The sequence below is a fragment of the Myotis brandtii genome, unplaced genomic scaffold (genome assembly GCF_000412655.1).
Source record: "Myotis brandtii unplaced genomic scaffold, ASM41265v1 scaffold2814, whole genome shotgun sequence".
Lineage (NCBI taxonomy): Eukaryota > Metazoa > Chordata > Mammalia > Chiroptera > Vespertilionidae > Myotis > Myotis brandtii.
Genome location: NW_005360738.1, coordinates 78,826 through 105,457, shown reverse-complemented (window position 1 = coordinate 105,457; position 26,632 = coordinate 78,826). Strand labels below are relative to the sequence as shown.

The window sequence follows — 26,632 nt, the reverse complement described above, 5'->3', positions numbered from 1 at the left end:
TATTTGATTTACTAGTGATGAGTTCCTATTTTAATCCTCAGTTATTCTATCCTGAAAACACATACTCATTCATACGTAAGCACACACACATAAGCCCTTTGGAGTGGTTTCTACTCCATGAACTTATGCCCTCAGATCTCCCTCCCGTTCTACAGTGCCCAGGTAAGAATCCTAACAATGAGGCATGATCGCATGGAGCGTCCCTTCTTCTTGCTCACACCTGAGAGCCATCACCATCTCTGTTCTCATCCTTACACTTCCTTAAGCTTCTGCTGCCTCCATTGCTAAAATATCAATTAGACAAACTTGGAGACCCAAATTCCACTGTCCCCCAAACTCAGGCCTCGTTCTCCCCGCATCTTACCACACCCTTTCCTGAGGCTCACTGTACCATGTTCTTGTCTGCTTATGGCTTTAAAACTGACTTCCAGAGGTACCCCCTCCTTTCTCCTGAAACTCTCTCAGGACCCAGAAGTATCCTCCGATTTATAAAGCTTTTCATGCCTCGTTTTACATAAAACCCTACCATGTTTCTGCAATTTCGTACATATGACCACTGATGGTCTTCATGTTCCCTCTTAAGCTTCTGTTAAAATTCGCTGATTTTCATGATTGAAATATACCAAATACCTTGCAGAAGCTCTGATTTTCTTTCCTGTACCTCCCCTTACTAATATCTTCAGGGTTGGATGTTGACAGGACAAGAATGAGGGTGAAGGGGAGAGTCCTGGTGTAGGGCTCTCCTGCTGTGTCACCTCCCTGGCTCTAGAATAGGGACAGGGGTGGCGAACATAGTGCCTACACTTCTGTCCTTTGAAATCAGACTCTCTGCTATAGACAAAGTTGGTGTCTCATCAAAATTCCTAGGTTGAAACCTAATCTCTAATGTGCTGATGTTTGCAGGTGGGGCCTTGGGGAGTTGCTTAGGTCATAAACTCAGAGCCCTCTTGACTGGGTTCGAGCCCCTGTCAGAGGACCCCGCCACCCATCACTCTTCCATCTCAGGGGACATGGGGAGAAGACGGCTGCGCCTGGACCAGGAAGCAGCTCTCACCAGACAGTAAGTCCAACGGGGCCTTGTTCTTGGACTTGTCAACGCCCAGAACTGTGAGGATTAAATTTCTGCTGTTTAAGCCACAGGGTCTGTGGATTCTGCCATAGCAGCCTGAACGGACTCAGCCACTGGTGTTTTGCAAACCGTGTGTAAAAAGTACTCAGATTTAGTACCTTTGGCTTTGGTGTTTATTACAGGTAATTTGGAAGTAAATGGTTGGAGATCATAGCACAGGTGTCCAGGTATGAACTGAATAACGGTTCAGGTCTTGTCTGTGCCATTTACTTCATTCTTTTCTTCTTCCCTTTCTTTTTCTCCTTTCTTTCTTCCTTTCTTTCTTCCTTTCTTCTCTCCTTTTCCTTTTAAACTACATTTATTAAAGCTGGGGACAGTGAAACAAAGGAAAGGTTTGTAGAAGCAGCAGGGAAGAGACAAGGTGGTAGTCTGCTTTGGTTCCATAAAAACCTTATAAGAAAGAAGTGAGCCAAGGTGGGAATGCTTTTAACTTACTGGAAAGTAAGAAGAAGAAAAGATCTCTGTTCTCTATCTCCCTGACCAGAGGAATTTAAGCTTTTTATTCTCTGCTTAGGGAGGAGAGATAGAAACCATTTGTTCTCAAGTGTCTTCAGTTAGGGAACATAAGTCTTTCAATCCTCTAGTTTTAAGTTGTTTAAATTGCTTGGCCTTGATTATCTCATCTATTTCCCCATTCCACTTGCCCAGGAATTTTCCCACCTTTTTTTTAAAAAAAATAAATCTTTAATGTTGACAGTATTGATATGTCTCCTTCCCCCCACCACCCTGTTTACTTGTTTCTTGACCTTAGAAACAAGTATTTTATTTATTTATTCATTGCCTTAAATTATCTATACCTTTTTGCTATCACAAACAACATTCTGATGAATATTCTTATGATTCTGTAGGAGAATTTCCTTGGGGCACAGGCCTGGGTACACCCAGTTTTACTAAATTAGATGGTTCTTTAAATGTCTGTGTAGACCACCATCAGTAAACCACCACATAAAAGTAAGTTTCTGCACCTCACCTGCTTGGCAAACCTAACTTCTGATTTTGATAATCTGCTGGGTGTTATGCATTGTTGTTTTAATTTGCATTATCTGATTACAAGTGACCTTTAAAAATTATTCGTATAATGGCTAGCCACTCAGCTGTGTCCATTTTTAAAATAAGATTTTTTTCCTTCAAAGTGAATAATAAACTACTACACTCAAAGTTTCTAACACAGAACTGTCATTCCTACAAACCCTCTTTTAGGCCACTTAGGCAAGTGAAAACCAGAATAACCCTAATTCAACTTTGTTTTCCTACAGCCATTGGAGGCTGAATCCCATCTTCTCCTTTTCTTCCCAGATTTGTTGAAAGGAACCTGCATGGCCTTATCCTCCAATAGTTGAGGGCCTTTGGAAGAGAAACTTCTAGAGCTAGAGAGGGAGCACAGATCGCCTGTCCAGACCGTGAAGAGGTATTTCCAGGTTCGACTACCAGACGTAATGAGCATATTTGTGACTATCAGAAGTGGGTAAGGGAGGTGCCAAAATCTATGCGCTGAAGCCCTTGTTACGGGATGGGCTGAATTCCTTCCCTGTGGACAGGTTCCTTCACTTTACCTCTTTCCTCGGCGGATAACAAGGGTTCAAGCGGTGACTTTATCTTTGCGGATACATAGTTGGCTTTGACAAAGGCAACAGTTGGTTAAGCAACTTGTTTCCCTAAATAGCTACTATCATGTAAACACTGAACGTGAGGCCTTACCAATCTTGTCACCCAATTGGCTGAGGAAAATGATACCCATAGTTCTGGAGAGGACGCCATTTCCATAAATTGTGCGCTGGGCTTGCGTTTTTAACGCGTAAACTAGGAGTGCAACAGCCACTGTCAGTGAGGACGGTAGTGGCTCTGAAAAGAGCCTTTGGGTTTCGGTGCAAGTGGGTAGGACGGAGCTCACGCCCTCTCGCCGCGGATGCGGCGCGCCAGCTGGATGTCCTTGGGCATGATGGTGACGCGCTTGGCGTGGATGGCGCACAGGTTGGTGTCCTCGAACAGCCCCACCAGGTAGGCCTCGCACGCCTCCTGCAGCGCCATGACGGCCGAGCTCTGGAAGCGCAGGTCGGTCTTGAAGTCCTGCGCGATCTCGCGCACCAGGCGCTGGAAGGGCAGCTTGCGGATCAGCAGCTCCGTGGACTTCTGGTAGCGGCGGATCTCGCGCAGGGCCACGGTGCCGGTTGCGGGCGGCCTTGGTGGCCAGCTGTTTGCGGGGCGCCTTCCCGCCCGTGGACTTGCGCGCCGTCTGCTTGGTCCGAGCCATTTCCAACACAAAGAAGCAGAGAACTGCTGTAGGAATGGCAGCGCGGGCTCGCAACCAGTATATATAAGGCAAGTGCCACTGTGATTGGAGGAGGCACCTGCCCATCAAGCCCCGCAGTGACGTGATTGGAAGCCGCGTCGGCTTTTTGATCGGGGCCTCCGGGCGTTTGGATCAGAAATTAACTTCCTCCTCCCACCCACCCTTTCAGCAGAGGCTGTTTTCTACCCTTTCTCGTCGCTCGGTCTGTGCGCATTTCCTTTACAATGTTCTCTGTCTTTGCTCCGCAGAATTTCATGTAAATATCTTGTTCGCGGAATAAAAATTTTAAATTTTGACGCCGGAAACTGGCTTCCCTTTGATCTTTTTGAAAAAAGCGCGCGCTACACGGGATTGGCCAAGTGATTTTTCAGTCTCATGCAGGTTTAGTAAAGAGGATTTCCCGTCAGTTTCTTCATTTCTCTATTTAAACTTTCTCTATTTAAACTTTTAAAATGTTTCGCAGGCTTTTTCTAAATGTCTGTTGAACTCAATTTCACATTTGATATTATAGCTCGATTGACATTTGCCTTTCCCTACCACGTTCATAGGCAGCATTCCACTACGTTTAACCATTTGAAGTGAGACTTGTGTAAAAGGGGGTTAAGAAAAAACATCCTCAAACGAGTAAGTGAACAGAAAGATGACGGAGCCAGTCACGCTGGGCCCCGCGCAGAGAAGCTCCGCGGAAGGGACGCGACCCCGGGGCGGGCAGCGTTGCTTTCCTATTAACAACCCACTAGGTCCCGCTAGGCTAGGAGGTGGGCGTTGGCGAAGATGTGTCCCATTAAGATGCAAAACCACACCAACAAGAGACAGAGGAGTGGTTCCATCGCCCTGCGGGCCACTAACTATTTGCATTTAAGTAGTCCCCTCCCACCAGCGTGTTCCGGTCGTGTTTTGTCCTGGTTTAAGCCCGAGGGCATGCAGCTTCCATGCGTTAATTACCGGGTGCAGAGTCTCTCTATCCCTTAGTAGCCACACTGTTGCTAGCTTTGTGTTCACTGGCGTTCCTTTCCCGTCTACAGGGTGTTTACAGTGACGTCTCCTGGGGGATGGAAAGGATCATCCTCAAGTGGCTGCTCCAACATGGCAGCTGCAAGCTCTTTAGTGAACGCGTGGGTGGCTCTGAAAAGAGCCTTTGGTTTGGATGTTGCGATTTGCTCCTCACTTGCCCTTGGCCTTGTGGTGGCTCTCGGTCTTCTTGGGCAGCAGCACGGCCTGGATGTTGGGCAGCACGCCGCCCTGCGCGATGGTCACCTTGCCCAGCAGCTTGTTGAGCTCCTCGTCGTTGCGGATGGCCAGCTGCAGGTGGCGCGGGATGATGCGCGTCTTCTTGTTGTCGCGGGCCGCGTTGCCCGCCAGCTCCAGGATCTCGGCCGTCAGGTACTCCAGCACGGCCGCCAGGTACACGGGCGCGCCCGCCCCGACGCGCTCGGCGTAGTTGCCCTTGCGGAGCAGCCGGTGCACGCGGCCCACGGGGAACTGCAGCCCGGCCCGCGAGGACCGCGTCTTGGCCTTGGCGCGCGCCTTGCCGCCCTGCTTGCCGCGTCCGGACATGATGAACAGGAAACCTCCGCTCAGACCTTGATCTGAGCTGAGTCGCCCGCAGCTGCCCTCTTTATAGTCGCGCCGGGGCGCGAACGTGAGTCTGTGCCATTGGCGGCAAGTTACAGCCCTTTCCCTTCAACCAATGGGATCCTGGTTCTGAAACACACTCGTTGTCAGTGGACAACATCGCGGTGACGTTTCCGGGACTCACCACCAGTCGGACACGCCTCTACTCACCGCCGCCTGGAAGGAGCCTGAACCGGAGGACACTCGCAGCCTCGCAGTCGCTCCTCCATTTGTTTCCCGGCTTCTTCGGCGGTTCCTCCCGACCATGCCCGAGCCCGCCAAGGCGGCGCCCGCCCCGAAGAAGGGCTCCAAGAAGGCGGTGACCAAGGCGCAGAAGAAGGACGGCAAGAAGCGCAAGCGCAGCCGCAAGGAGAGCTACTCGGTGTACGTGTACAAGGTGCTCAAGCAGGTGCACCCCGACACCGGCATCTCGTCCAAGGCCATGGGCATCATGAACTCGTTCGTCAACGACATCTTCGAGCGCATCGCGGGCGAGGCGTCGCGCCTGGCGCATTACAACAAGCGCTCGACCATCACGTCCCGCGAGATCCAGACGGCCGTGCGCCTGCTGCTGCCAGGCGAGCTGGCCAAGCACGCCGTGTCCGAGGGCACCAAGGCCGTCACCAAGTACACCAGCTCCAAGTAGACGCGCGGGCGAGCGGCCTGACTCCTGACCCCAAAGGCTCTTTTCAGAGCCACTCACCTGCCAAGAAAAACCTACTGTGCTTTGCCTGTCATTTTTGGGGAGGGGGAGGGGAAGGATTATCTTGGGAGGACATCTTAAAAAGTAATGAGCAGGCTTGAGAAAAACTAGAGTTGAGCATTCGTTCCCCCCCCCCCCAGACTCTGTTGTGCAGGATCCCCATGCTGTCCCTTCCCACAGCAATGGTTTTGTGTGTAGCCAGACCAAGTGGTTATTGCCCTTCTGGGGACAGATGACCAGGTGCCAGGTATGTTAGGTGCATAGAGATTGCTTCCCAATTCCACCAGCACAGAAACTGGGACCAGCAACATTTGCTGCACTTAAAACTGGAGGAAAAGTGCCATCACAACTCATCCCAAGGGAAAGGAGTTTAGTCACAGTTAAGCCTCACAGATGGGGAGAAGCTTTGTGACAATGAAGTACCCGCGGGATCGGCAGCCAGCGAGGGCAGGTTTGTGGGGATCATGGAGAAGAGGAACCTGCATAATCCAGGAGCCAAACCAAAGGCTGCGTGGGGCTTCTTTACGCACAGCTCTCCCCTCTTCACTCTTCTCTGCCATGAGACACACCCAGGATCTTGGGCTGTAGAAAACGAGCAGGACGAAGGGAAGCCGTCAGTTCTTTCCAGAATCAATGACAGTGTTGGAGTAAGTGTGGGCGGCTGAGGAATCCCCAGTTATGCGTGGAAAGTTCTCTTCACTGAGTTCACGCTTCCTGCTTGGTTTTAGGCTCCATTCTGCCTCTTCGGATGAAATGGTATCCCTATGGCTTAGTTGAGATTTTAAAATGCCCACAGCTCCAAAATACTTGGATTTGAGAAGGCAGAAGCCTCCCCTTCACCCCCGCTTCCCGCCCCCACCTACACTGATGATTCCAGTGAGGATAATCTCTAATTATCCAGGAGCGAAGCAGGGCCCAGGGACTACTGTGGGTGACCACCCTATACAGTGCTACCTGAGCTGGCTCCCTGGGCACGCGACTCGGGCAGTTGCATGGGGTCCTCCTGTTCTCAGAGGAGCCTCGTATTTGTTTAATGCTCTGCTGTCATTACCTTAAAATCATCAATAATTTTTTAACAAGAGACTCCACACTTTTGTTTTGCATGGAACATCACCAACTATGTAACCGGTCCTCACATTGCCTTCTACATTCTATTGTCAGAAAAAGGAAAAACATCTTCCCCATACTCTTCATTCTGTCCCTTCTTCGAGGTATGTTAAGCGCAGAGAGATTGCTTCTCAATTCCACTGCCATGGTTTCTATTGTAAAACTAAAGTACAGGAAGAAATGAAGAAATAATTTTTAAAAAAGGTCACTGGACCATAGCAAGACGTCATGGATAAGTATGATAAGAGCTGTTCATGCCTAGAAACCAAACAGGATGCAGTGCTGATGTAACTTCTACATAAAGGAGACTATTAGCCTAAAAAGAAGGGAAGAAAGAGAGAAAGAAAGAAAGAAAGAAAGAAAGAAAGAAAGAAAGAAAGAAAGAAAGAAAGAAAGAAAGAAGAAAGAAAGAGAAAGAAAGAAAGAAAGAAAGAAAGAAAGAAAGAAAGAAAGAAAGAAAGAAAGAAAGAAGAAAGAAGACAAGCTTTATTGACTTCCTGGGAGGCTAACTCACCCTCCTCAACCTCACAGAATCCAATGATCACTCACCAGATGGTGGAAATAGGGCAGAATCGAACCTGGGACCCTTCAGTCACAGCTCTATCCACTGAGCCAAACTGGCTAGGGCTGCACCCCTATGTTTATTTCAATGTTATTTACAGTAGCCAAGCTATAGAAGCAATCAAGTCCCCATCAATAGACGAGTGGATAAAAAAGTTGTGGTACAGCCCTAACTGGTTTGGCTCAGTGAATAGAGCATGGGCCTGTGGACTGAAAGGTCCCAGGTTCAATTCTGGTCAAGGGCATGTACCTTGGTTGCTGGCACATTTCCAGTGGGAGGTGTGCAGGAGGCAGCTGATCAATGTTTCTCTCTCATTGATGTTTCTAACTCTCTATCCCTCTCCCGGCTCTCTGTAAAAAATCAATAAAATGTATTTTTTTAAAAAAGCTGTGGTACATACAATGGAATATTACTCAATCATAATAAAGAATGAACTCAACATTTGTGACAGCATGGATGGACCTAGAGGGTATTAGGCTACGTGAAATAGGCCAGACAGAGAAAGACAAAGACCATATGATTTTACTTTATATGCGGAATCTAAAGAACAATATAAACAAACAAAATAGAAACAGACTCGTAGATGCAGATAACAGACTGATGCTTGCCACAGGGGAGGGAGGGAGGGGGCTGGGTGAAAAAGTGAAGGGATTAAGAAGTGAAAATTGGTAATTACCAAATAGCCATGGGGATGTGAAGTACAACATATGGAATATAGTCAATAATATTGTAATAACTATGTATGGGGCCAGGCAGGTACTAGAAATATCAGGGGGGTCACTTTGTAAAGTATATGATTGTCTAACCACTATGCTGTACACCTGAAACTAATACAAAATAATATTTAATCTACACTGTAATTGAAAAAATATATTAAAAGTTAAACACTTGCCAAGACCAAGGATTGAACCAGAGACCTTTAGATCTCCAGTCTAACATCTCCCAACTGAGCTATTTCAGCTAAACCTAATGATGCTCTTCTTGTCAATAACTTTAAAAGTGCTTTTTTTTAAAATTTTCTTCATTACCCTTTTGGATGTCACATTTCAGAAAAAATTAAATTATTTGTTGCTTGTTTCCTGAAAATATAAAATTTGCCCAGGCATCTGTCTGTGGCAGCATGGTAAACATTTGATTTTGATGCTTGCTTTGAGTGTTCTTTAGTTTTGTTGTTAGCTTTTGTTTAACCTTGGTATTATGAGTAACTCTAAATCAGGGGTCCTCAAACTACGGCCCGCAGGCCACATGCAAATACAAATATTGTATTTGTTCCGTTTTGTTTTTTTACTTCAAAATAAGATATGTGCAGTGTGCATAGGAATTTGTTCATAGTTTTTTTTTTAAACTATAATCCGGCCCTCCAATGGTCTGAGGGACAGTGAACTGGCCCCCTGTTTAAAAAGTTTGAGGACCCCTGCTCTAAATCTACCCCTGAACCTCCTTCAAAAGCCCCCACCCCACTCCCATTAATGCTTTGGCACTGTGGTGACAATTCAGTTCATTATCTACAAAAACGATATAATTTAACCACTGGTACTATCTCTTTTAATCATGTCCTTAATTTAAAATTGTTCCACCTGGCCAGTGTGCTCAGTGGTTGAGCATTGACCTATGAATTAGGAGGTCACAGTTGGATTCCTGGTCAGGGCACATGCCCGGGTTTCGGGCTTTATACCTAGTAGGGGGCGTGCAGGAGGCAGCCAATCAATAATTTTCTCTCTCCCCCTTCTTCTCTGAAATCAATAAAAATACATTAAAGCCGCTCCACCTTAGAAACACTGTTTACTTTTTGAAATAAACTTTATTTTTAGAGTATTTTTAGATTTACATAAACAAGTGCAGAGTTCCCATACACTCCCTTTCCCCCACTTCAGAATCTCTCCTATTATTAACGTCTTGTATTCGTGTTCTGCTCCGCTCAGCACCATCAGGGGTGCACCTGAGGGGGATTGGGCGGTGAAGGATTAAAGAAGACAGACAAGAGAAGACAGCTGGGGCTCGGTGGGACGCTGCTCTCTGATGGTGCTTTTTTTTTATATTATAAAATTTATTTTATAGCCAGATTCCACGAGGCAAAGTAAGGGCGTGGTCAAGATGTTTACGTTCTCGTCGCTGGTTTCCAATCTACTCAATTACATGCACCTGAACTCTATCAACCTTTGTTTTGGCAGCACTTGCTGCACCTCCCGCAGCCCATATCACTCAGCCACCTGGGACCACAGGTTCAGACCATAAGGGCAAGCTTACAACTATAGCCTTTGGCTATAATTGTGCTGGGAGGGCTTTGCCCTCCAAGCTGGGACTAGCACCTGGCTTTGCCACAAGAGGACCGTGCCCTCTCATTAGTCCGAGGCCTGAACCTGTCCAAACACTGTAGCCGCTCTCCACATAGTGTGATACATTTTTTACAAGGATGAACCAATATTGGTGCATTATTACTACCGAAAGTCCACATTAGAGTGCATTGTGTCACACAGGTTTATGGATTTAGACAAATGCATAATGTCACGTATCCGCCATTACAGTGCATACAGTAGTATCACTGCCCTAAAATCCCCTGTGCTCCATCTATTCATCTATGCACCGCCCCCAACCCTGGCAACCAGTGACCTTTTTACTGTCTCTGCATTTTTCTTAATGTCAAATCGTTGTAGACTTTTCAGAGGGGCTTCTTTCACGTAGGAATATGTATAGAAGGTTCTTCCATGTTCTTTTATGGCTTGATAACTCATTTCTTTTTAGTGCTAAATAATCTTTTATTGTCTGGATGTACCACAGTTTACTTATTCATTCACCTATTGAAGGACATCTTGATTGGTTCCAAATTTTGACAATGATGAATAAAGCTTCTGTAAACATCCAGGTGCAGGCTTTTGAGTAGACGTAGTTTTCATTTCATTTGGGCAAATACCAAAGCATGAAATTATTGAAGTACATGGTGAGACTACATTTAGCTTTGTAAAAAACTGCAATATGTAAGGCCTGTATGTAAACTATTTTTTATATATTTTTTTATTTTTTAGCTTGTGGATGTCTAGTTGTCCCATATCAGTTGTTGAAAGAACTATTCTTTCTTTATTGAATTGCCTCCACTCCTCTATCAAAGGTCAGTTGACTAGTGAAACTTCTCCTACCTCTTAATTTCCCCTTGTCTAACACGCACTCGCCTCGTTCCCATTCTACTCCTTCAGTTTTCTTCAATAAACCCTTCCTAACGCTATTCTATTACTTTTTAATTTTATTAAAAAAATAACAACAGCCTTCATATTCATTAGAGCAGTGGTTCTCAACCTTGGCTGCACATTAGAATCACCTGGGAATCTTTTTACAATCCTGATTTCTGGGCCTCAGCCTCCGGAAATTCTGTTTCTTTGTTACTAATGTTGTGGACCCACCCACAACAAAGAAACAGAATTAGAGGGAGAAGGTCTGAACGTCCAGTTCTTAACTGTAGTGACCTTGGGGTGTTGGCTCAAACTGGAAGAGAATAAAATGGGCTCCTGGCCCATACGGGGATCAAACCCCGCGACCTTGGCGTTATTGCCTCACGCTCTAACCTACTGAGCGAACCGGCCACACGGTGGCACCCTTGTCTTTCCATGAAATGATAACACTAAAAAGTTTACGCTCTAAAATAAAGGGATTTTCTCCTATACCTTCAACCCCATAGTATTGAAATATGACTTTTAAGTCAGCATTCCACGTTCACACAGTTAAATTGTGAATGTTCATCAGCTCTCACGAAAAGGAGCAATAACTCTGCCGAAACCCGGGATCGAACCAGGGACCTTTAGATCTTCAGTCTAACGCTCTCCCAACTGAGCTATTTCGGCTTGGCCTGCTCCTACCTTCCTTGTCAATTACTTTTAAATAGTCTTTTTAATCTTAGGTTCCCTTTCGGATGCCACATATCAGAAAAAGTAAGATTTTTTGGGCCTTGTTCCGGAAAATATAACGTGTAGCCCAGTAAAGGTAGAGTCAGAGAGATGATGTAATCAAAGTAAATAATACAAAGGATGTACATCTCCTTAGAGGAGAGGAAATCTGAGGACAAAGTGGGGGGAAATACACGAGACAGGATTAGACCCGGGAGGGGCTGGGTGAGGACAGAACAACACTGACACAGAGTTCTCAGACAAGGCCATTTCTTTCTTTTCTGATGAGATTAGGGAGAAGCCCGCCAGCTGCCTATGCCTGGTGTTTCCCAGTCTGGTTGATGGGAAGCTGGCTGCGGAGCGCGCCCAGAGCTGGCTCACACTTCCCAGGTGGCGCTCAGCATCCTCCCTGCCGCCCGGAGGCCTCGAAGCGAGCACACCTGGGGGCAGCTTCCGCGTGGCCCTGCACCCCGCGACCCCAGAGAGCAAGGTCCAGTTCCCCCGCTTCCTTGCTCAGGCCCCAAAGAGCCAAGGAATCGTTTAAAGAAAGCAACGGGAACCCGGGAGGCAGGCTGACCTGCCCAACCGCTGTGAGGTCTGCTGATGGAGAAGCTGGATCGCGGGGATCATTTTCATTGTCCGCCTCTGTTTTGATTTCTTCCTGTTTGAAAACGGCGAGAAACGCTCCTTAACCCGGTGACTATCGGCGGTCTCACCCTGGAAAATAGAAAAACCGCTTTTTAGCTTTTTTCTTTGGAGAGAAGGGGAAAAACGCATAAGAACGAGACGAGTTCCTGACACCGCAGAGGGAAGAAAACATGCTCCAGGTGAGGCTCGAACTCACAACCTCGGCATCACCCGCACGTATACCGCCGTATAAGTACCGCGCGCTAACCGATTGCGCCACTGGAGCATGCTTTCCCCGCGCGACCCGCGCGCGCTCTACGGAGCCGCAGAGACACGCAGATGCTCGTTCCTCGGGAACCGGAGCGGGACGCTCACCATCCGCGGCCCCGCACAGGCACCTGCACCTGCGCCTTCTCCCCCCGGGCCGGCTCCGCCCGGCGGATACAACACGTTTGGGTGGCGGCGCTGTCAGCTCTCCCGGAAGATGCTTCCTCTAAACCTCCGAGAAGCAACCTTTCCCAGGGATCCGGAGCGAGAGACGGAGCGCGCCGCCCTCGCCTCCGGGCCGCCCTGCCCTGCCGCGCTCCCAGCGCCCAAGTCCTCCGGAGCCCCGAATCCTCCCGAGCCCCCGAGTCCTCCGGAGCCCCGAATCCTCCCGAGCCCCCGGGAAAACCGCCTTCGAAGTCAGAGCCAGGCGGTCCGGCATCTCCTGCGGGAAAACGGCCAGAGCAGTGACCCCTCGCGCCTTACCGCGCAGAGAAAGGCGATGCCCTCCACCCCGCACACCCACCCCCTCCACCTGTCTGGGCTCCTCTAGCGGCTCGTGGCAAAGAGTCTGCCTCTGGACAAAATGCCTCCCCAACGTCCTCGCTTCCTCCCTGGGCCTCTCATCATGAAGGTCAGTTCGTGTGTGCGTTGGTTTGCTATCTTGTTTGTTTCTGACCTGGGGACCCTGCCGCTACCAGACCACACACACATGAGACATGCGCCTCCTGGTTTATGGAGTGACTCCTGTCCGTGAGCAGAACCGTACAGCGAAGGGACTAACTGAGCCTGGCGTCTCGGCTTGGGCAAGCCCAGGACTACCCGTGCTCCCCCTGTCTCCAGGCTGCGGACCGGGGCTTCCCTGTGACTCCCCTCTCTTATGGCTTCAACAGTTGATTATGTTTTCAGTCTGTTCAGCTTTTTGATTATTGTTCGGGATGGACAGGCTATTTCCAAGCTCCTTACCTGAGGAACTGGAAATCCTGTGTTGCTTTTTTTTTAACATCACTGAACACAAGACCCTGGAATTAGCAGCTTTTTATCAATACGAGTTAAAATCACGCTCCTGACCGTCAGTGGATGCACTGCAACTACTACAGACAGTAACACAGTAAACATTACAGATTCGGCTCTAGTTTCCCAGGTTGCTTTCTTATGACCCCGGATTAAATAGCTTCCTGATGCCTCATCTTGCCGTGGAGCGCAGGCAGGCCTGGAAATGTGCGTGACCGAGCAAGGTCCACTGCCCGATGGGCACAACAGCCGGCCTATGGCGCCTGGCTCTGAAAAGACAGCTTTATTTTGAAATCGACTGTCAAGGAGACAAGCTGATACCGGCCTTTCCGCTCCAGGGCTCCTCGCGAGATGTCATGGGTTTCAGCACCAGGCCTTCCTGGACAGCGCACCCTCGCCTCCTGCGGTCAGGTTCTGGTCACACAGGGGCTTAATTTGCACTATTTTCTGCTCTGCACCCCTTTGGCTGCATGGCTTGCAGTTTGGTTCTGTCTCTGAAAAATACTCAGTGTTTTGTCAGAAACAGGATAGGGCCAGTCTGAGCCGGTTCTGTGCTGACAGGAGCATTCACTCATTTTTCAAAAAAACATATTCATCACATATATTTGACTTCCGACTGGCTTGTGGTGATTCAGTCATAAAAAAAGTTTGGTTCCTACTATGAAGTGTCATTTTAGTAAGAAAAAAAGTGCATCGATTCTTTATTAGTTATCATGCAATATCGGCTAAAACATATGGGTGAGCAAATGGTGTTCTTACCTAGACTGGGGGTGAAGTGAAACACGAGCTGACTTCCGAATGACCAGTAGGACTTCGCCAGAAGGACGGGGGTGTATTTGGAGCAGAGAGCAGGTGGGTGAGGTCGTGAAGCATAAAGAACCCTGAAGACTCCGGGAAATGCCCAGAGCCCTACATTGCCAGCAGTAGGACGCTGCTCTGGCTGAGTTTGAAGTGAGTCACCTGTGAGTATCTTGAGTGTCGATTTACAGTCAAATTTCAAACAAGGTGCTGTACAATGTGCATGTGCTGGGTTGTCAGGTATCATTGGGTTCAGATGACACCGCAGCTTTGTGACATGGTCTTGAAGAATGTCAGCTTTAGAATTTCCTACTTTTTTTTTCTTTTTGTTTATTTTTTTATAATTTCCTACTTTTGTTAGAGAATTCATTTCAAGGAAACACTGCCCACAAAAACTAAGGCCCACAGGCTCCAGTGAGATTCGAACTCACGACCCCTGGTTTACGAGACCAGTGCTCTAACCCCTGAGCTATGAAGCCTCGGCTACCGCCCCCTCTCACTCCTTAAAGTAGATCATTTGTGCAATTCTTCAGGTTTTTGGTACTTTGTAGAAAATGTGACATTCTACCTCCAGCCCCTTTCCAATTTTCTGGGCTGTGGACAAAAAATTCCTGCGCTGAGAGTCTCACCATCCCCCTCAGTCGTGAGGGTTTGGCTAGGATCAGGGCAGTGGCGGGAGCGGGGCTGGGGGTGGGGGAGGGAAGTGAGGAGGGAGGTGGGTCGGGCCTGAGGACCAGGCCCGCTTCCCTCTCCACCCGCCTGGTCGAGTCCAGACAGAGGAGCTTGCTCTCGGGAGCCCTGGCAAAGACACCAGAAAACGGCCGCGATTCACCAGGTAAAGGGGCCGTTTGAAGTCGGAGCTCTAAAAAGCAGCAACCACAACGTGCAGAGACGGGGTTCGGAGACCCAGCCTCACTTATTCTCTCTCGCAGGCTTGTTGGTCAGGAATCTGGGGGAAGCGCCATGGTTTCTGGCGAGTCCACTGGAAGACTCTCGGGCTGGGCAGGAAATCCTCTGAAGGGCCCTTGGCTGTCGGACCTCACAGTCTAGGTGGGTCGAGAACAAGGGATAGGACCCGCTCGTCCAGACCAGGGGGTCGCCCAGTTATTCACTGAGAGTCTCCCCTGATCCTGGAGCAGCATCGAGCTGGACCTGCCGGACCAGGATTGGGTTACAAAGACCACAGTGACCCTGGAGTCCGGGTCACAGGTGGGGTCGGGCCAAGGGGCCTGGGCCGGGGGTGCTGTGGGAGGGGAGGCGAGGAGCCCTCCCCTCTGGGCCCAACACTCCGTCTTGGGACTGTTGACATTATCCAGGTCTTTACCGACAGGCCTACTCTCCTGTCTTCCCGTTTCTCGGTGAGTTCAGAGTTCCATCCACGTCGGACAAATTCCAGAAATAATTCCCCACCCTCTTCTAGGATGCAGCTGGGCGTTGACCGTTGACTGTCCGAGTCTATAGTTTCACATTTTGAGACCCTCATACCCATGTGTCAGGATGGCCGAGTGGTCTAAGGCGCCAGACTCAAGCTCTGCTTCCCTGCCCTGGGGGTTCTGGTCTCCGCATGGAGGCGTGGGTTCGAATCCCACTTCTGACACGTGGACGTTTTGCTCTTCGAGATTCCCCTTGCAACACTCGTGGTATTTTCCCTAGTAATCCAATTAACCGGTCCTCTGGTTCGAATACCATTTCTGACAAGATGTTTTGTTCTTGCTCTATTCACCGCAATTTATCTGATTGATTCAAATCCGGAGGGTGTTTTGGCCTGGTAAGATACTCAGCAAACCTTACCCTCCTCCCATTACCACCCGTATTTGACCTTAGGCCAGTACTGGCATCCGGTGGGAAGACGAGGAGGTGCTGCTAAAAGGTCTACAATGCACAGGACAGACAACCTTTGCAACCAAGAATTATCTGGCCGGAAAAGTCAACGAGAGTCCGTCTCACTATAAATTCCTAGGCTCAGCCGGAAACCCTCACATCCCAGAGCGTAATAATGCGCGCGGGGAAACCCTCTCACCGCAGAGCGTAATAACGCGTACAGGAAGCCCCCCTCACCCCGCACCCCACACCCCTCACCCTACACCCCTCACCCCAGGGCGGCAAACCTCTCATCCCAGAGTGGAACGACAGTGCTTGAACGGGACGTCTCCGGCCTCGACCTCTCAAGTCCACGTCGCACCCAGAAAAGAAAATAATCCTGAAACTTGCAGGACAAAACACGAGCTCTGAACCGACTGTCTGCAAAAACACAGTTTGTTTTCTCCACTTTGCCCTTCACCCAGTGTGAGTCGTCATCACCCAAGTTTTTCTAATAAAAGAGAAACATTTATTTTACTTGGCACAAGAGAAATTAATTCTCTAAATGTAAACTCAAGGACTTTGATGTTGAACTTTTCCTCAGCAACTTTTCCTTGACTCGGGCAACTGTCTTTTCCAACGCCTTTCACAATCATGAGCCTTGGGTTTGTTCTTGAATAGTTGATGCTAGTTAGAGGTTTGCAGAATCCATGAGGCTTCTCTACCCCTCTCATCTGCTGACATTTAATTAGACCTTAAAATTTACTTTGCATGCATACTTTGGTAAATAACTATTTTATGGTCTTTTATATTCATAACAAAAAGTTGCAACTTTAAAAAAAAAACATGTTTTAGGAGCTCTCATGACTGAGGTCTGCCCAACACATCTAACCATATTGTTCTGAATTATTTCTGTTCACCATCTGGGAATTCTGAGGAAAGAACCTGTGAGTTACAAACGTAAAAAGGGGAGTGAGGATTGTGCTCTGTGGTTAAATTTGGAGAAAATGAGCCCAAAATTAAACCAGGCAATCTATTTTTTTAGAAAGCAGCTAGGGTCTCACAGGAAATGAAACTCACGGACCGGCAATACCTTCAAGTTTCTTCTTAGCACGTCTGGAAAGTGAAATCGTGTTGGCATTTGCAAAGCTTTTCCCCAGACACAATCAGATGAATACACTCGGTGTGAGCCCAGGTGCCAGGGATGCAGGTAGGGGATCCAGGAATACACTCGGTGTGAGCCCAGGTGCCTAGGGATGCAGGTGAATACACTCGGTGTGAGCCCAGGTGCCAGGGATGCAGGTAGGGGATCCAGGAATACACTCGGTGTGAGCCCAGGTGCCTAGGGTTGCAGGGGAATACACTCGGTGTGAGCCCAGGTGCCAGGGATGCAGGTAGGGGATCCAGGAATACACTCGGTGTGAGCCCAGGTGCCTAGGGTTGCAGGGGAATACACTCGGTGTGAGCCCAGGTGCCAGGGATGCAGGTAGGGGATCCAGGAATACACTCGGTGTGAGCCCAGGTGCCTAGGGTTGCAGGGGAATACACTCGGTGTGAGCCCAGGTGCCAGGGATGCAGGTGAATACACTCGGTGTGAGCCCAGGTGCCAGGGATGCAGGTAGGGGATCCAGGAATACACTCGGTGTGAGCCCAGGTGCCTAGGGTTGCAGGGGAATACACTCGGTGTGAGCCCAGGTGCCAGGGATGCAGGTAGCGGGTCCAGGCACGGTTTTCAGCGTCATCTCTCCCTCCCTCCGCCTTGGACGCTTGAATCCGAGGGAGCACTTCCTTCCCTGGAGCCCACAAAGCGCAGTGCCACTCAGCCAGGGCCTGGCCTCTTGCGAGTCCTAGCAGAAGGGTTGGTCCCGTCCCTGCCTGAAACTAGGGCCACCCTCACTCCACTTCGGTGCTCAGTGAATTCGGCTCCATTTCGGAGAGTCCCGCACCCAGCAGAGCCCAGTTCACCCGCGAGGGGTCAGGCGCTGGTGGATGAACTGACCTGAACTTCGCTCGAAACAAAGTTACCTGTACAGTGCGCGCCTGTGCGCTCAGCCTAGTGGCCCTAATGTCGGAGAGTGTGACCTCCCACCACACACCTTATTCACCTGAGGAATTTACTCAACTTGCTAACACTGGTCAACACAGAAATCTTATCGTCTCACGTATCGAATTCCCCGTCATAATTTGAGAACATCTTTCTCGCGCCTGTGCTCATGCACCTGTAGTCGTGGCCGAGTGGTTAAGGCGATGGACTAGAAATCCATTGGGGTTTCCCCGCGCAGGTTCGAATCCTGCCGACTACGTCTGGAGCTCTACTTTATGCTAAGCTGCTGCTCACCGAACAGTCCCCACAGAGAGTACAGTTCCCTGTGTCTCCTCCCTCTTATCCAACAGCCTCGAAACACATCAAAGGTGGAAAAAAGAAGCGAAAAGAAAGGTGATAATAGTTCAGGAGATTCAATGTCTTCTGATGACTGGCAGTTCCAGAAGGAGACCGGAGAAAACGTAGAGGGGGATTTTATTTTATTTATTTATTTTATTTATTATTATTAAAACCACAAAGGCCCTGCGGTGGGGCTGCCCTCAATATGTGGGCGACCCCTGGCTGTGTGAGCTGCTGAGCCCAGTAGAGAAGCTGCTTGTACTAGTTGGAAAGAATGTGCCTGGGCCTCATGGCCATGGATCGGCATTTTAGGCATTTCTCAAAACAAGAAAACAAAGCTGGCAATTTCTTCCTTGTCCCTTTAATGGCCTGTGAAGGTATTGGGGTAGATTTCTAAGACGTGTGTGGGTGTACCACCCCCTGGCATATGGGATGGACACTTATGCACTCTCTCACCCAAGACAAACCCAGATGTAGCAAACGATTCCAGGGAATCGAAGAGTCTGCCGCAGCCAAAGAATCCCCCACATTTGGGTTTCTTCCTTCTATCATGTAGCCTAGTTGTAATGATAATAAGAAACAAAATCACTCAGGTAATCAGGCATAAAGCTGCTACAGACGCACGCTCTTTACATCCAGGCTGCTGATTCATTAACCTTAATATTGTCAATTAGGAGGCAAAGTCGCACCCATGCCTGAAGCTGAGGTTCCAGTCAAACCAGTTGTCCTCATCTCTCTCTTCTCCAAGTGGTTATATGATGTGGGCTCCTGACCATGCAGTTTGGAGAGACCCGAGTTAGACAGGTCTAGGCCAGGTCCAGTGGATTCAACCAGGTTCTATTTTAAGCCATTTTACATTCCCATCAATGTAAAAAAAATAATTAAAGCAACCACATGCAGTAAGAAAATTCAAGTAAATATGCCAGTAAACGTTATGTTAAACATAAAGTTCCTAGAAATAACCTAGATTGGAGCACTCCGTACTGTAAAGATCTCAGCTCTACCCCACATTGGTCTATAGCAGTGGTTCTCAACCTTGGCTGCACATTAGAATCACCTGGGAATCTTTTTAAACTCCTGATTTCTGGGCCTCATCCTCTGGAAATTCTGTTTCTTTGTTATGGGGTGGGACCACAACATTAGTAACAAAAAAACAGAATTTCCAGAGGATGAGGCCCAGAAATCAGGAGTTTAAAAAGATTCCCAGGTGATTCTAATGTGCAGCCAAGGTTGAGAACCACTGCTATAGACCAATGTGGGGTAGAGCTGAGATCTTTACAGTACGGAGTGCTCCAATCTAGGTTATTTCTAGGAACTTTATGTTTAACATAACGTTTACTGGCATATTTACTTGAATTTTCTTACTGCATGTGGTTGCTTTAATTATTTTTTTTACATTGATGGGAATGTAAAATGGCTTAAAATAGAACCTGGTTGAATCCACTGGACCTGGCCTAGACCTGTCTAACTCGGGTCTCTCCAAACTGCATGGTCAGGAGCCCACATCATATAACCACTTGGAGAAGAGAGAGATGAGGACAACTGGTTTGACTGGAACCTCAGCTTCAGGCATGGGTGCGACTTTGCCTCCTAATTGACAATATTAAGGTTAATGAATCAGCAGCCTGGATGTAAAGAGCGTGCGTCTGTAGCAGCTTTATGCCTGATTACCTGAGTGATTTTGTTTCTTATTATCATTACAACTAGGCTACATGATAGAAGGAAGAAACCCAAATGTGGGGGATTCTTTGGCTGCGGCAGACTCTTCGATTCCCTGGAATCGTTTGCTACATCTGGGTTTGTCTTGGGTGAGAGGGTGCATAAGTGTCCATCCCATATGCCAGGGGGTGGTACACCCACACAGGTCTTAGAAATCTACCCCAATACCTTCACAGGCCATTAAAGGGACAAGGAAGAAATTGCCAGCTTTGTTTTCTTGTTTTGAGAAATGCCTAAAATGCCGATCCATGGCCATGAGGCCCAGGCACATTCTTTCCAACTAGTACAAGCAGCTTCTCTACTGGGCTCAGCAGCTCACACAGCCAGGGGTCGCCCACATATTGAGGGCAGCCCCACCGCAGGGCCTTTGTGGTTTTGTGTGTGTGTGTGTTCACACGCCAACAAACCACTTCATTTTCTATAGCCCGGACCCATAGGCTGCACTACATTGTACATTCTGTCTAGAAGGTCACGGACCAGCTCTTTCTGCAGAGTAGCACCATCGCTTCTCGTGCAGATCAGAAATGTCCATTTCGATTCGTGTCTTAGCTTTCCATCTTATCCGCGTGGCTAGACGGCCAGAAGCAAGCGTTTTCCCCCACATCCCCGGGTGGGTTTTGTTTTAGGGCTGTGTTTAGGCACTTCCTGCCCAGTGGACACTAATGTGCTCAGGGATAGGGAGTGCGCCTGTGTCTCCAGCACCTCACCCTCCACAGGGGTTCTATCCACTCGCTAAACAAACGGTCCGAAGGAGGCGCTCTCTAATGACTTCTTTCCACAATAGGGACTTTGAAGTATATTCCTCCCTACGAGTCCTTAGGCTTGTTTCCGTTCTAGTTTCTCCTCTTCCCGATTCCTTCCTCCTGCTTTACGGGTTTATAAACATTTTGTAGACCAAGAAGTGACTACCCAGAGGGACGCCAGCTGTCACCCACCTGAGGCGATAGCTTGTTTACCGAAGAGGAGGTTTTATCTCTGTGTTTTGCAAGAGCTGCTTCTACCCTCCCTTTAAAATTAGGTCCTTTGGCTGTTCTCGCTCTGCGCTCCTGGGGCGCAGGATGGCGTTTCTTCGGGCTGGAGATCATACTGAGCAGTTGTGTTGGATGGGCACAACCCAGGGTCTGGCGCAAGGTCCCATCCCTAGAAGGTGCGCATTGGGAGGTTGTGCATGGAGTGGACGTTTTGCAAGGTACTTGTGTTTATCTGCTCGCCTTTTAATCGGCGAGACACCCGGAAGGAGGGGTGTGTCTCTTTAGCGCGTTTGCTCCTCCAGGTGAGCAGGAGAGTCAGTCCTGCGGCCTCAGTGGGCGAGCGCCCAGAGCGCCTGGGCGGCCAGGGCGGAGGCTCACCGCGCAGGGCGCGGAAGGGTGTTTGTTCAGCCGGGGGGGCCCTTCGCCGCCTCGCTGAGTGGCAGGGTCACTCCCACTGGGTTAAAGTCGTTACGCAGCCCGGAGAGATGCCTGCACTCCCGCCCGGAACCCACCAGCACAGACTCCCACGCACGGCTTTGGGCTGAGAGCTGCGCTGCGGAACGTTCTGAGTGCGCTCGGGAGCGGAGACCTGGGCGAAGGGGGCGGACTCTGCAGGGCTGGGTCGCCTGGACCCCGAAAAACCTGCCCCGAAACTTGTTCTGTAACTGGGTCCAGGGGCAGGTCTCTGCGCAACAGCCGTGAGGACGGCTCCGGGGCAGGTGGGAGCTTGCCCGGGGCACCGGCCTCCCGACGAGGTCAGCAGGATGACCTTGAGGTGCCGCGGCTCGGTCACCTCCTCCCCCAGCGCTGCAGGTGACACAACTCAGACTTTTTCGAGCACAATTCGCCCGTTTTCTCTCAAACACACTCCTTCTGCAAGTTTTCCTGCGTGGGTTTGCCAGAAATCGGCCCATGAATGCTGTTTTCTCACAGGAGACGGGCCTGATAAGCACGTAATCTACCAGTAGGTGGAGAAAAACAGCTCAGGGCTGAAATCGAGCAGAGTTGCAGATAAGAGATGTGAAATCTCTAAGTTCATAGTTTACTTGTCTATTTAGGAACTAAAATACGAATTTCACCAAGTTCTCAAGCATTAAATCATATAATCAGCATAGCACCCCCGGCTTCACCGCTCAGGGGTGCTGGAGCTAAGAAAGGCGCACTCACTCTTTCTTACTGAAGAAAGCAAGGACTAGGACCACCACGTTCCCCAGTTATTTATCGGGGGAGGGTAGACTTCATTGTTCGGGTACTCAGCAAAAACATAAGATAAATAAAATGTCATCATTTTCTTTGAAGAGCGCCGTGAGTGGATGTAGACAAAGAACTTTAATAGATAATGCTGTCAGTAGAATTACTTAACTCATCATAGACAATTATGGGAAAAGGAGGTGCATGCAAGGTTCCATGGTGTAATGGTTAGCACTCTGGACTCTGAATCCAGCGATCCGAGTTCAAATCTCGGTGGAACCTGTCTGCCATTTTTCCTTTTTTCCTCCAAGGAAAACACCACCTAAATGACCAAATTCAGTTTCGATCCTGACATCGCCTGTGACTTTGTGAAGTGTCAGCACACCTGCATCTGTGAGGATGCAGGAGCAGAATTCCACTCTGGGGTAAGAAAATGTACTTTATAAGGAAGAAACGCATCATGACGTCCGAGTAAGAAACACTGACAGCAGATGCACTTTCTGGTAGAACATCTGACCTCTTTTGAAGAGAGATGAAGCTCGGTGTGGCTTCGTGGGCTTATGAGCCAGAGAGCTTATGTGTCGTTGTGGCCGAGTGGTTAAAACTACGGACTAGAGCCCACTAGGTTCTCCCCACACAGGTGTGAATCCTGCTGTCGATGGAAGAGAAAACATCTCAATGCGTTACGTATATGAGAACCAGCTGTGTCTCCCTGAAAGGAAAACTCACCAATCTGCTTCTTCGTGATGTTAGTGAAAGACTCATTGCTTTTTAAAAAGGAGTTAGACCACCGGCCTAATGGTGTCTCCTTTCCCCAAGGGAGCCTGGGCTTTGGTGATGCCTTCGTGATTCCTGCAGCCAAAACCCTGAGCTGCAGGCAGCCCTCCTGAGGAATGCCGTGTTTGCTCTCCAAGAAGTCGGCCCCTGCGACAAGCACGTAGAAAAAGAAGTTCCAGGAAATCGTGGACCATCTACAGTGAAAACCGAGACTCAGAGCTGAGGTCCCCAAGGTGTGACTCCGAGCTGGGTGTCCATAAGCAAACCACCACACAATTCAGGAAGGCGGGGAAGGCCCTTTATCGGCTTCTCACCCAAAAAGAGTCCATGCAGTCCTGCTGGGCTGGCTCTTCCTGGGGTCCAGGACGGTGGGGGAGGGACCAAAAATGAGGTGAGGTTCTGACTTATTCTGGCACAGAGTTCAGCCCCCAAACCCCACTGTATGACTCACAATGTGGGCTAATGTGTTAAGGGAATACTAACCCTGGTGGGTGTCTTCCCAGGAGTTCCCGGGAGGATTCTGCCTCTCTCTGCTGTGGCAGCTTGCCATTCCGCCTCCTCTTTTCCAGGTTTGAAGTCTGCTAGTCACGTCATTCTCCTCCCCATTGCTGAGAGCAGCTGCATGCCTTCTTCCGTTATTAACTGGATCAGTTTACCCAAGGGCTTAGACATTTTGTTTTTCTCCCTCATAAAATTTCATCTTTGTAAACAATCTCTATTTTATGTGTCTATTCTAAAGCATTAAACCAGCCTTTTTCTTCACTCTTTCCGTCCCTAAGATTTTTTGGGTAATATTTGCTGACGCGTCCCTGTCGCCTTCCTCCTCTCCCATCCTCTCCCTCCTCTCTCTGCTCCTCTTCCAGCATCTCCCAGTCGCACACTTTCTCCTCCGTTGTCCTTGCTCCAGGACAAGGTGAAATCACATCAACCCACTGTCTGCCTCCACCCGCACAGAGATGCCCTTTATTCCAGGTTCTTCTCGGACCCCCCCCCCTTCACAGTGGACCCGGACTCTGTTCGTTTGAAGGACCAGACCGCCCAGCAGCGGAGGAATATGCCCGACCACGGCCATGGTCATCCCGGTCATGTTTCTCTGATTCATCAAGCAGTGAGCAAACAGGCAGTTGAGACGGGGAGCATCTTCCTTTATTCTGTGAACTTTGAACACAGTTGGAGCCCCCAGAACGAGGTCACCCTGTCTCCTTCCCTTGACTGGGTCTCTGCGGGTCTTGGGAAAGCCTGGGGAGAAAAACCCAGCAGGGGACAGTTTCGACCCATCGGCCTCTGGGCTATGGGCTCAGCATGTTTCCGCTGCACGGACTGAGCACACCTGCAAAACAGCTAGAATTTTACATCCCTGGTTCCTTCCAGTCTGACGGCCTCTGACCTCACGTTCGGAGAGGCCTCCCTTTCAGTGTCCTTTGTCCGTGTCTCTGAGTCTCCCTCTCCTTTTAAGGACACGGTCATTAGATTAATAGACCAACCTCACCCAGTAGGACTTCACCTTGCTTACAGGGCAACGACTTGTCAAATAAACTCATCCAGGTGAGCCATGATAAACAGTGCTGCCAGAAACTATTCTTGTACGTCATTCCAGGGTGTGGCCTCCAGGCGGATGGAGGACTTGAACACCTACATGGGCCTTTTGACCTTCTTGGCATTTTGCCCCAGTAGCTCTTTGTGCAAGTGCCAATGAGAGGCAGGTGCCAGACACCCATATTCTAACGCCCAAGGAGTCTGCGAAGTCTCCTGCCTTTTACTTTTTAAAAAATATTTCAGAGAGGAAGGGAGAAAGAGGTAGAAACATCAATGATGAGAGAGAATCACTGGTCAGCTGCCTCCTGCATGCACCCCACAGGGGATAGAGCCCACAACCTGGACATGTGCCCTTGACCAGGATTGAACGTGGGACCCTTCAGTCCACAGGCTGATGCTCTATTAACTGAGTCAAACAGGTCAGGGCATCTCCTGGTCCTCCTCGGAGCCTTAAGGTAGCTCTAGTTGGGATCCCTTCAGATGGCACTGGAGTGTTGCTCTGGCCCAGCCCCCTGCAGCTCAGAGCCCAGCACCCATCAGTGGCCTGTCGCTGGCAAGTTCCACGTTAAAGAAAGGTGGAATATAGCACTTGATCCTAAGGGGCATGATTGCTGGCAAGTGTAAATACAAAACAGGTGCTGGGGGCAGTCGCCTGCCTGGGGAAAAGGACCGCGTAGTCGGCAGGATTCGAACCTGCGCGGGGAGACCCCAATGGATTTCTAGTCCATCGCCTTAACCACTCGGCCACGACTACAAACCTCTGGAGAGCCTTCTTCAGATTATAGACAACAAAGAACACAAACAAGAGTAACCATTTGCTTTAGTCGATCTGTAACCCACATACAAACAGGCTTTGTAAGATGAACGCAAACCTTTAGGTGAAAGGATTGTTGTCCATCATTTATACATATCAGTTTTTTGTTTTGGTTTTTTTGGTGCACACATTTTTTGTCAAACATAAATGATCCCCTTCGCCCAAGTCTTTTGGAACCCTAGCTTTGCTTGAAGTTAGATACCAAAATAAATAAATAAATAGATAGATAAATAAGCAAACTTTCGTATTTAATAACACCTGCAAAACAGAAAGCAATCCGTGATTGTTGGAACTAAAATTATTAACTGGTTGTTTGCTTTAGGGTAACAATGAACAGGACTGGACGTAGCTGCAACCCTGCTTTACTGGATGGGGGAAAACATGGCAGACTAGGTTTTGGTAACGGAAGAGAGTAAGGCTTGAGTTGCAGGAAACAAAAATTAGTTATTATTTTAGCCCTAAACTGGAAACAAACCAAATGTCCGTCTACAGTAGAAAAAATAGTGGGTTTTTTTATACAGTGGAATACACACCACAAAGAGTGAAGAAACTGTAAGTACAGACTCCATATGGATGAAATCTCAAAAACTGATAAAGCCAGACACAGAAGAAGACACACTATAGTGCATCCCATTTGTTGGAAGCTTGAGAACAGGTGAAACGAACCTATGGCATTAGAAATCAGAAGGATTATTACCTTGTCAGGTACAGACCGAGAGGCCCCACTACCCTTGGGAGAGCTCCTGGGATTCTGGTACCAATTTTGGTTCGCACACTGGGTGCTAGGTACAAGGGTGTGTTTGCTTTGTGTAAATATATTGTCATTCATCTTCATATGCGTTTCTTTGTGTATCTGTTAAACTTCAGTAAATATTTTCCTTTTTAAAAAATCCATCAGTAAGATGTAATACTTTTGCTGTCACTGAAAGGAACATTATACATGAACCAGAGGCCCGGTGCATCACATTCGGGGGGGGGGGGATGGGAGGGCGGTCCCTCAGCCCAGCCTGTGCCCTTTCTCAATCCAGGAGCCCTCAGGGGATGTCTGACTGACGGCTTAGGCCTGCTCCCACCATTGCTGCTGCACTTGCCAGCCTTGAGCCGGCTTCTGGCTGAGTGGGGCTCCCCTTATGGGAGCACAGTGACCACCAGAGGGCAGCTCCTGTGTTCAGCATCTGCCCCCTGGTGGTCAGTGCACATCATAGCAACTGGTCCTTCTTCCATTAGGTCGATTTGCATATTACCTTTTATTATATAGGATATTATATAAGATATTCACTATGTATTTTTAAGTTAAAAATAACAAGTTATTACTAAAATCTTACTCATTGTACAAATAACTAAGGGTTAGATCTTAAATTATTAATCTATACACATTCTGTAAATTTCCATCCTTTTTTGTTTAGTTTTGTAAGGAATTACCAAACTGTCTTCCAAAGTAGCTATACCACTTTGCAT

The 26,632-nt window shown here is 48.7% G+C and overlaps 3 protein-coding genes and 7 non-coding genes across 10 annotated transcripts; 4 read left to right on the top strand and 6 right to left on the bottom strand.

The window, feature by feature from the left end:
* Positions 1 to 1,892: 1,892 nt before the first annotated feature.
* Positions 1,893 to 4,454, bottom strand: LOC106726558 (histone H3.3). Its single transcript, XM_014541918.1, is given in 2 exon segments — positions 1,893 to 3,302; positions 3,304 to 4,454. Coding segments are annotated over 2 exon segments (468 nt in total). The 5' UTR covers positions 3,486 to 4,454; the 3' UTR covers positions 1,893 to 3,016.
* An 81-nt stretch (positions 4,455 to 4,535) lies between these two features.
* On the bottom strand, positions 4,536 to 5,017 carry LOC102246133 (histone H2A type 1). Its single transcript, XM_014541924.1, has one exon. It carries the CDS (start codon positions 4,974 to 4,976, stop codon positions 4,584 to 4,586), a length of 393 nt encoding a protein of 130 aa, XP_014397410.1. The 5' UTR covers positions 4,977 to 5,017; the 3' UTR covers positions 4,536 to 4,583.
* A 172-nt stretch (positions 5,018 to 5,189) lies between these two features.
* LOC102245530 (histone H2B type 1) lies at positions 5,190 to 5,714 on the top strand. The gene has a single exon (XM_005869000.2). The coding sequence runs from the start codon at positions 5,299 to 5,301 to the stop codon at positions 5,677 to 5,679; it is 381 nt and encodes a 126-aa protein (XP_005869062.1). The 5' UTR covers positions 5,190 to 5,298; the 3' UTR covers positions 5,680 to 5,714.
* Positions 5,715 to 11,165: 5,451 nt separating this feature from the next.
* On the bottom strand, positions 11,166 to 11,238 carry TRNAF-GAA. The gene has a single exon. It is a non-coding gene; the product is annotated as a tRNA-Phe (tRNA).
* An 861-nt stretch (positions 11,239 to 12,099) lies between these two features.
* Positions 12,100 to 12,193, bottom strand: TRNAI-UAU. Its single transcript has 2 exons — positions 12,156 to 12,193; positions 12,100 to 12,135 (listed from the first exon to the last, which is right to left on the bottom strand). It is a non-coding gene; the product is annotated as a tRNA-Ile (tRNA).
* Positions 12,194 to 14,389: 2,196 nt separating this feature from the next.
* Positions 14,390 to 14,462, bottom strand: TRNAT-CGU. The gene has a single exon. It is a non-coding gene; the product is annotated as a tRNA-Thr (tRNA).
* A 1,012-nt stretch (positions 14,463 to 15,474) lies between these two features.
* On the top strand, positions 15,475 to 15,580 carry TRNAL-CAA. The gene is made up of 2 exons: positions 15,475 to 15,512; positions 15,535 to 15,580. It is a non-coding gene; the product is annotated as a tRNA-Leu (tRNA).
* A 2,424-nt stretch (positions 15,581 to 18,004) lies between these two features.
* On the top strand, positions 18,005 to 18,086 carry TRNAS-AGA. Its single transcript has one exon. It is a non-coding gene; the product is annotated as a tRNA-Ser (tRNA).
* Positions 18,087 to 22,257: 4,171 nt separating this feature from the next.
* TRNAQ-CUG lies at positions 22,258 to 22,329 on the top strand. Its single transcript has one exon. It is a non-coding gene; the product is annotated as a tRNA-Gln (tRNA).
* Positions 22,330 to 25,032: 2,703 nt separating this feature from the next.
* TRNAS-AGA lies at positions 25,033 to 25,114 on the bottom strand. Its single transcript has one exon. It is a non-coding gene; the product is annotated as a tRNA-Ser (tRNA).
* Between the last annotated feature and the right edge of the window lie 1,518 nt (positions 25,115 to 26,632).